The 9,380-nt window shown below is 38.1% G+C and overlaps 1 protein-coding gene across 4 annotated transcripts in view; it reads right to left on the reverse strand.

The window, feature by feature from the left end:
• The window catches only part of grm1b (glutamate receptor, metabotropic 1b), a 31,221-nt gene extending 26,378 nt beyond the window's left edge, over window positions 1-4,843 (reverse strand). For 2 of the 4 annotated variants that reach the window (XR_007925893.1, XM_051867788.1), the window contains exons 1-4: window positions 4,690-4,842; window positions 4,393-4,504; window positions 3,050-3,870; window positions 752-1,001 (exon numbers count right to left, since the gene is read on the reverse strand). Coding sequence is in view for 3 of the 4 variants with exons in the window: in XM_051867788.1 (XP_051723748.1) it covers window positions 752-1,001; window positions 3,050-3,770 (971 nt within the window). In the remaining variant the exon portion in view is untranslated. Of the gene's footprint in view, window positions 1-751; window positions 1,002-3,049; window positions 3,871-4,392; window positions 4,524-4,689 lie in introns of those variants that run through there. The other 2 variants (XM_051867790.1, XM_051867789.1) reach the window with 2 other exon arrangements.
• Between the last annotated feature and the right edge of the window lie 4,537 nt (window positions 4,844-9,380).

Below are 9,380 nucleotides of genomic sequence, written 5' to 3' on the forward strand. Positions count from 1 at the left end.
TATTTGGAATGTAAAGGTAAAAAAAAATTTTCCCAAAATATTCTGATAAAATAAAGATACCAAAGTGGTTCAAGTGGTCCTCACTGCAGAGCCAAATGATGCTCAGTTCAACTATTCTGAAAACCACTGCTTTTTCCTGTGGAACACAGAGGCTTGACCTTTGACCAAGTTTGTTACATGCCATATGCCTTAAATTATAATTTACTAAATTTAAATATTTTTGTAATAAGTGTCTCAAATCCATCATTCATCTCCAATACATAACATTAAAACTGAATAGTTTTAACTGATGCTGTGTACACATTTTTAACTGGTCAAATCAGCTTAGTGCGACTAGTATATCTTTCAGTTAATTACTGAAGTATATGGCTTTGAATTAGCCTCCTTTAAACTATCTCCTTGACCTAGAATACAGCAGCCTTGGCCAATTGATGTTCCTCTTTTCACTCCATAGAGACTGCACTGGCATTAAGACAGAGGTTTGAAATACTTTACACCAACAAGAGAGGGTTCTGCTGAGTAAAAAAAAAAAAAAAAAAAAAAAACCCAAAGAGACAGTCATCCATCATTTTAATATCTCATTAATAGAAACCTGCAGCATCAGGATATCATGATAATTTCTAAGCAAAATCCCTCTGATAGATCTGGTGCTTTATGAAACTATCAAGGATTATGCTTTAATTCCTCTAAATTTCCTCAGTTTCCCTGAAGTGCCACATTTCATTAAATTGAAAACTAAACTTATAGTCACCTGCCGATGAGGAGGAACTCTCCAGCTACACCAAGGCGTCTCATGGCCATGAGGAGACCACGAACAGTCATACCCTCGCAGAAACAGACCACCACGCGAGCTTTGGGCAGACGTTCTCGCAGTTTCCTCAGCAGTCGGTCGAAGTGTTTCTCCCCAGCATTGCTGTAGATCTTATCAGAGTGTGCAATACACAGACCCTCCTGAGATGCCAGTTCCTTGAAGGCCTCCATCCCACTCTCGCCATAGTTCCCTGAGGAACGACATTAAACACAAGAGCATTTGCATCAGAGCATCTCTCATTACCTCAATCCAGCTCACCTGAGACTGCAGTGCAAATGCAATGAGATGGACAACTTAACAGCATCTTCAAAGGTCTTAAAAGTAGATGCAGACTGACTTTAGCCTGACTTATATTAAAAGTGTCATGTCCTACCTTAATAATATTACACACAAAACAGACCTGTTGAGATTTTAATTCTTTTTTAATCATTATATTTTTAATTATTATATTTTGAAAGAAATGCAATTCTGTCATGACTACTCTCGGAGTGTTTGGCATGGTAATAGGTATGACAATGTTGATATGTTTGGTCTCGGCGGAATAAATCTGCGACGCTGCTGCTGCTTTTATTGCTGCTGCTGCTGTTGGTTATTATTGCTGCTGCTGCAAAACAAGTACGGGACTTGTTACTGCCAATACATACACGACACTGCTGTGAGCAAGTAAGACATGCTGCTGCTGCACAATATAACATACGTTAATAACCCGTAGCAAATCTATACAGGTGGAGCTGGGGAGGTGAGGGGTTTCTGAAAGCACGCTGCACTGCTAAGGCAAATGCTACTCATGTATTTGAAGATTGAGCATGCAAGCTCATTGGCTACTGATACAGCAGAAACCAATCATCTGTGTCCTATAGAGAATGATGTGATTACGAGCAGTTTGAGTTAAGGACCTAAGGACCTAGAGTTTCATGACAGAACTTTGTATATAAAAACTTTATTCTCTCCATTTTATCAACTTGTTTCAGAGTAACTGGTATCAGTTATGAACAAATACATTACTCACATTAATATTAACACACATTAACCAAATTCTGAAGATATTTCTTAACTTTCTGAATGTTATTAATTCATATAAATCAATCAATTACTATAAATATTGAACATCAAACTGGTTTCTTAGAATTTTCACAAAGCAAAAATTCAGTTCATTTCCTGCCCCCTTTTGATTGACAGGACATGTCGGCCCTGACTATCGGCTGTTTTTAAACTATCGGCCGATAGTGTGAAAATTATCGGCCAGTACCAATTATTGGCCAATATATCGATGCATCTCTAGACAAAATATGTGTATTTTTCTGAATAGCAATTTAGTACAACACAACATCCATATTCACAATTCACAATTCAATTCAAAAAGCATTACTGTTACTTAAAAAGTACAATTTCATGTCAGCTGGGTGAGTGACAAAAATTAATGAATGATTAAAAGAATGAAAGAATAAACAAATAAATTAACGAATGAACCACCACACACAAATAATGAACAAATTAAAGAACAACTGACTTGAGTGAATGAAGAATGATCAACTGAAAGAAAAGAAAAAACAACAAAATGAATGAATGAAAGTAACAAAATATTGACTGAATGAAATAATAAGCAAATGAATGAATGAACTGAAGACTACAGATGATGACACAGACATTTATTTCATTGAATGATTTGAGAGCTCAGCTTGTGACCCTGATTGTGCTTTCAAATGCTGTTAAGAAGATTACGGTTACTTTTTAATCACAGATTGGGTCATATTTGGAATAATGTGCTGTGCTTGATATGAGACCAATATCAATCTCTTGATAATGATATGGTGATTAAAAAGTCTGTTAAAAATGTCTCGTACATTGACAGTTTTGACCCTGCATGGTTGAAGATTCCAGTGATATTTGAGCAGATCTATTTAAGATCTATTAACTTTCATTTCATGCAATTTAGATGTTCCCATGAGACTAAGTACAAAGCAAATGAAAAGTTAAATTTCCTAATTCTCCCTTTAAAAAAGTTTCATAATAGATCTTAAAGTGTCAAACCATGCTCCGATTCTGCAATCAAAATTCAAAGATTTCTTATGAAATTCCTCCAAAATCAAATGATCTAAGTTACTTTACAACATTCATTTTATATTTGTACATCCAAACTCATTTGTGTCTATTTTTTTTTTTCTCAGGAGAAGCATCTTGATACTTCAGAACTCCAGGAGATACAGTATCCTGAGCTACAGAAGAGCTATAACTCACCCTCAGTGTGAACTGCTGACACATACGTCCAGTTGTAGCGTTTAACAATGTCCAAGAGAGCTCTGGCCTGAAGAGTGTCAGAGGGCACGACCCTAAGGAAGTACTTAAAGAGGGTTTTATCACTCAGATCAATGCTTGTAGCAGAGTACGCAATCTGAGGGATGTTGAACAGCTGCAGCAGGTTCTGAACTTGAATGGCCACTGAGCTGGATCCAGGTCCAATCACACCAGCGATGGGCTTTTTGGTGGCCGGTGGCTGAGCGGAAGGATTTCCATCAACACACCACTTCAGCCCGTCTCTTTCATCACGGATGGAAATGAGAGAATCTCTTATGAACTCAATACTCTGTTCCAAAGCCACTGATGAGTGCCAGCAGGAGTCCCTGATCTCGCAACCCAGAGTGATGTTGGGAAGAAGGTTGGGATCAGCGTTAATTCTATCCAGTGTGTGGAACATCGCTTCCACTCTTTGGATCCCGTACTGTTCCCTGATCTCGCCGCACTTTCTCTCCGAGACCTTCTCTGCCGATGGTTGATGATGGACAGAAAACAGAGCTCCGATGATGATATCGCCATCCATCCTTGCCACCGAGCGGGATACTGCCCTGGGTATCACTGACCTTTTATGAACATCAGCTGATGAGATGGGACGGGTACAAAACAATAAGACTGAAAGACACAAAATAATGATGATATTTATTCTCAGCATCATCATCCTCATGGTGTCAGATGTCTTCACTTCAAATCAGCTCCATCTTGCTGGTAAGAAACACAGATATTTGTTGCATTCCAGTCCAGCCATGATCATCCAAACAGCTTCCCTGCAGAAAAAAGATGAGAATGAATCACTTCATATCACATTCTAAGCAGCATCATACAGATTAAATAAACTGTCTAGGTTTGTTCTTTTATAAATCATGCCAGTAGATTAAAGTCAGGGAATTGAGTGTGTTCTGCGTTCAGAACAGCCGCTCACGCTCACAGATGAACTAGAAAGTCACTTTGTCGAGAGCGATTCAATCATAGTGAAAGTATATCCTGATGCTTTGTAGATTAGTTCTGATACAGTTGATATTCAGAACAATACAAATGCACATCATTCTAGATATCTGCCAAGGGCATTTCTGAATCAAACAGATATTGAAACAAGCTGATGGAAAAAGGAAGTTTTGATCTGAACAGGTCAGAGTTTCCTCAGCATTGCACCATGTGTCTGTAGATGAGCTGTTCTGTGCTATAATTCAACTAAAATATAATACCTGGTATAATTACTAACAGGACACTAGTTTAGTGATCCGACTGATGTATTATATCTGTGTCATGCATTCAGTGCTCATTCTCACCTGAAATCACAGCGCGTGTCGTCACATCTCTCTCCTGAGCTGCTGGAGCACAAACTGAGCCTCCTGTTTTCATCCTCCAACATGAGCGCAGGAACCTCCTCCTTTATCATCACTGCATGTGAAAGCGGGTCAAACATCAGCCAGACACAAATTCTGAGGAATATGAATTATTATATATTTAATCATGTATGATACCTGTATGAGTGTCTAGCTATGATGAAGAAAATTAAAATGAATTTTTATTATGTTCAGTAAATATTATATGAAGGCAAGCAGGAAAGAAAACCAAGTACTCACTGCAAGATTTTCCAGATTCTACCTCCAAATAACTCCACAAAACTTCTTCAAAAAGAAACTAAGCCTATAAAACACAGATACATTCGGAAATGCACAGATGCAACAACTGATTTTAAGGTTTTTAAGGAGACACTAATGATGTAGAACAGGAGGAGACACATCACATATCACAATGTACAGAAATTCAGACAATAAGATAAGTGGGTGATAGAGACCTCTGGTGGTGAGATGAACATACTGTTCTGGATGTCACACTCATTTGACCTTGAAATATCAAACCAAGTCATGTCATCTTTATTTATATAGCGCTTTTTACAATACAGATTGTTTCAAAGCAGATTTACAGTGGTAACAGGAATATAATGCAACAAAGTTTGTTTTGGCTGTACAGCAGCTCTGGAGAAAACAGTGATGTCATCGTCCAGCTCAGTTCAGTTCTCATACAATGGTGTCAGATCAGTGCAGGCAGATCAGTAATATTGTTGAATATTAAGGCCCAATCCCATTTCTACCCCTTACCCCTTCCCTTTCCCCTACCCCATTCGTTTTGCGCGTTCATGTGAAGGGGTAGGGGTGTCTCGATTCTTTTTTGGCTGGAGTGGTAGGGGTAAGGGGAAGGGCCACATAGCCCTTCAAACGAAGATTTTTTCGGGACCACACTTCGAACGAAGGGGTATGAAAAATTTTCCTGCATACACCGACTACCGTGCTGCTAGAATGCGTGTAGTGATCATGGTAGTGATATTTCCACTCAGGATCGATCACTTGTGTGTTACCTGGCTGCCAGTTTCTCCGTAGCTTGCTAAACGCGCTATTTGAATGATGTGAACACAAATGAATAATACAGTTAAAAGAAATATCTGGTCATCCTTCATAATGCAGTCGCTATTTACATCTTGTATCGTCTGTAAACTCTTGCGTTACCAAGGCAACAACTGACTCGTTTGTATTACACTGCAAAGAGCTCCGTTATCGCAGCACCACAGTAGAAAATGAAACCATATCCGTACTGGCCCGCTCGGCACGGAATGGAACGGTTAAACAAACAGCTTGGCCTGATGGAAAAGCGGCTCCGCCAGTCTTGTACGTTCTGTATCATTCTGTATCGTCTTGGGAAACTCTAAGGCTTATACGTTTTCTAACTGAAACCGAGCGCCGTTTTCTGAAGTCCAAAATACAGCGCAAAACAACTTTGGGAGTGAGTAATCTGTTAAACGTGCTCGCGCCTGATTTCTATTGATTTGCGGACTTCATTGCTGTTCATACTGGTTAAATGTTACAGGACACTAATAAAAGAAACTAGGTATGATGACATGTGTAATGGTGTAGTAGTGGTGTCCCATTTCTTAGGGGAATATTTTTTGTTTCAAGAGGCAAGGGGAAGGGTGAAGGGCTAGGCGAAGGGGTATAAAATATAGAATTGGGATTGGGCCTAAGTGTCCCCAACTAAGTAAGCCATAGGCGACAGTGGCAAGGAACTCCACCAGGTGACAAAATGGAGAAAAATCCTTGGGAGAAACCAGGCCCAGTCAGGGGGCCAGTTCTCCTCTTGCCAACAATGAACAGTGCATGATTGTGATTCAGGCAGCATTACAGGTCAGAAGTCAGATTGGATCAGAACAGTCATAATATGTAATCCAGTTCCATCTAGAAACATTGACCATCCAGTCAGTGAATCTAGAGACACAAGACAAAACATGTCCCGTCATTAGATTTTAAAACAACATTTCCATTTTGAAATTAATCAGATCATCACTACAAGATTCTTAACACAAATGTACTATTTTATTTGATTTTCTAATCTAATCAAAGTGATATTATATTATCACTCACCACCCCAAAACTCACTACTTCATAGATTCAAATTTATATTCAACTACAGAAAAATTGTGTGTATGTGTGTAAACAACACACAATTGTAGCCTATGTTGTAAAGATAGAAACACTATTACTGTATGTCTTGACAGCAGTTTATTTTAAAGGGTTCAAAGCTGTCTCTTCTTTTTGTCAACACTGTCAGATAAGAAAGCATTATTTTATTTTATAAAATCAAGTAAATTCACAGTCGATGCTAAATTTGTGAGTTTTTATTAAAAAAAAAAAAAATTGATACAATATTTTGGTATCTGACTGTCCTGACCCATACTGAGTGACAGGCAAAGAAAAACAATTGGGAATTGATTTATAAAAAAGAAATAAAAAACTTTGTTAAATGGCTTTAAGTTTTTTGAAACAAAGGTATAAAAAAACAAAATTTGAGGATATAATATCAGCCCATAATAATGTTAGGCTCAATACACAAGATGATCACAAACTCTCAATCCCAAATTCTCAAACTCTCCGTCCTGAGCACTGAGTCTCCACACAACAGAAGTCTGTGGTAGGGGAGAGTGGGGCACAACCCACAACCGGTTTTTGACTTTGTCAGTTTGTGTGAATCTACTTAGGGTTCAGAGAATTTATTTTGTTCCTCATTAATTTCACACGTCTGGTACAAATATGTGGCTTTGTTTCATTGTAACGTGATGGGGCACGTTGTAACATTACCAAATGAAAAAATATACATGACAAACTATTTTAATCTAATATTTTGTCAATAAAAGACAATATTTTTTCATATAAAATAATAGCACATTTGTAGAAATTCAATAATTAAATACAAAATTAAATCATTTGATGATTAACTAACAGCTGTGACTGGTGAGTGGCAAGGAAACACACGTGATGAATGAAAACACACTGAGGGGCTGTTTACACGACACCGTCCACACGGAGACGCGTTTCTGTGTATACGCACAAATTTTGTATCAGATTGGCGTTTCGTCCACAGGGATCCAGTGTTTACGGAAGGTGAAACCGCTATTTTTTGAAACCGGGTCCCAGAGTAGATAAATCTGAAAACGCCGCCTTTGTGTTTTCGTGTGTACAGCCAATCCGTATATTTTGTGAAACGATGATGTCATCACCCCACGTGTCGACCCTAGTCAGTCACCGCTAACAGCACAAAACAGCAACAATAACAATAATAGCGTACTAAATGCTTGTGTTCGTGCTGCAGAAGCTACCGACCCTAAAGCTTTATTAAAATAAAGCTTTATTTCGAAGCTTTACTAAAGTTTGTATACAGCGCACAAGGTTTATGCGCATGCTCCAAGTCTTATTCTTTGTTTTTAGTATATCTCTATTGCAGAATTACAGCGCCACATACTGATCTGGCATGTTTAGGCTACTACATCGTTTTGAGTCGTTTCAGTGGTTTCGTGTGTACGCAGATATTTCTTGAGACGAGGAAAAAAAAAAGATCAGATAGCCTAAAAACTGAAACATTTTTATGCTTTTTGGCTGGTCATTTACATGACAGCGGCGTTTTGGGTGCCTGAAAACGCAAACTTTTGAAAACGGGTTTCAAAGTGCAAGTTTTTGAAAACGTGTCTCCGTGTAAACAACAAAAACGTGAATCTGTGAAAACGATGACGTCATGCACATGCATATTACATGTTCAGTCAACACTGTTTCACCTCCATCTAATGGCCTGCCGGCAGAATACAGTGTTTTTAGTCATTTTCATGGATTTGTGTGAATGGGGTTCATTTTGACAATGGTGTCGTCTGTACGCGGAAAACTCAAAGGAAAAACTTCTTCGTTTTAAGCATATCGTTGACGTGTAAACGTACCCTTAAAGTCCATGAACAAAACTAAACAGAATGGTGACAATACAGTATGTGGTTGTTTCATTATTACAGTGTACTGTATACTTTTTTCTTTAGGATATTTACCCCGAAAGAAAGGAGGTGAAATGTGGGGAATGTTGTAGCCTAACATTCAAGGGGCACGTTGTAACATGACCATATGACAAATTAAAATGTTATCTGATCTAATAAAAAAATAATAATATAAAGTGATTTTGGCACAAGTTTTTTTCTATAGGCTATTTAGAGTTGATATGGCAACTAGTAAATACACAAGTTTTGTCATGTGTGGAATTGTTTAAAGCATGTATTATAACTTGCCCCACCCGCCCCTAATAAGAGTGTTTACACTGTTACAGTCTAAGAATGTTTAGACCAGGGTTTACTGTGAAATACTGTTTTCGAGTATAAGCGCATCCCTATGAAGAAAGGACAGGGCATGAAAAATTGTTTAATTAAAGTGCCCCTATTATTCCTAATTTTGCTTTGGAGGTTTCCAACAACAGGTTTACATGCATCAAAGGTCAAAAAGGCCCAGTCTGTTGTGATTGGTCTACCATTTACAGCACGTGTCAGAAACAAAACGCCCATTACCATACGGTATCTGAATTTCAGCTCCAGATGCTTCCTCAGTTCTCAGTGATTGTACACACTGTAAGGACAGTAAGGATGGCATTGATTTTACCATATCAATTCGTGCGCAAGTCCGATGATGAAACATTGGAAGAAATTTATTCAACTTGAACCTCAGTTGCAAGGATATTTCTCAGTGGTAGGTGTTTACTCAGTTTGTTGTACATTATGAGATGCTGCAACTGTAATTCCTCTACATCAGCATTAACAAGTGTATGTCCATCAACAAACTGATAAGTATATTTCTAATTTATTGAAGTGCACATGTGGGAACTGTATCATCAGCTGTATCAATAATGGTGCATATACATTATTCAAGCACTAACGTGAATGACTGATGTAACATTACAGCTTGTAAACCAAAATCTT

Source organism: Ctenopharyngodon idella, chromosome 17 (genome assembly GCF_019924925.1).
Source record: "Ctenopharyngodon idella isolate HZGC_01 chromosome 17, HZGC01, whole genome shotgun sequence".
Taxonomy (NCBI): domain Eukaryota; kingdom Metazoa; phylum Chordata; class Actinopteri; order Cypriniformes; family Xenocyprididae; genus Ctenopharyngodon; species Ctenopharyngodon idella.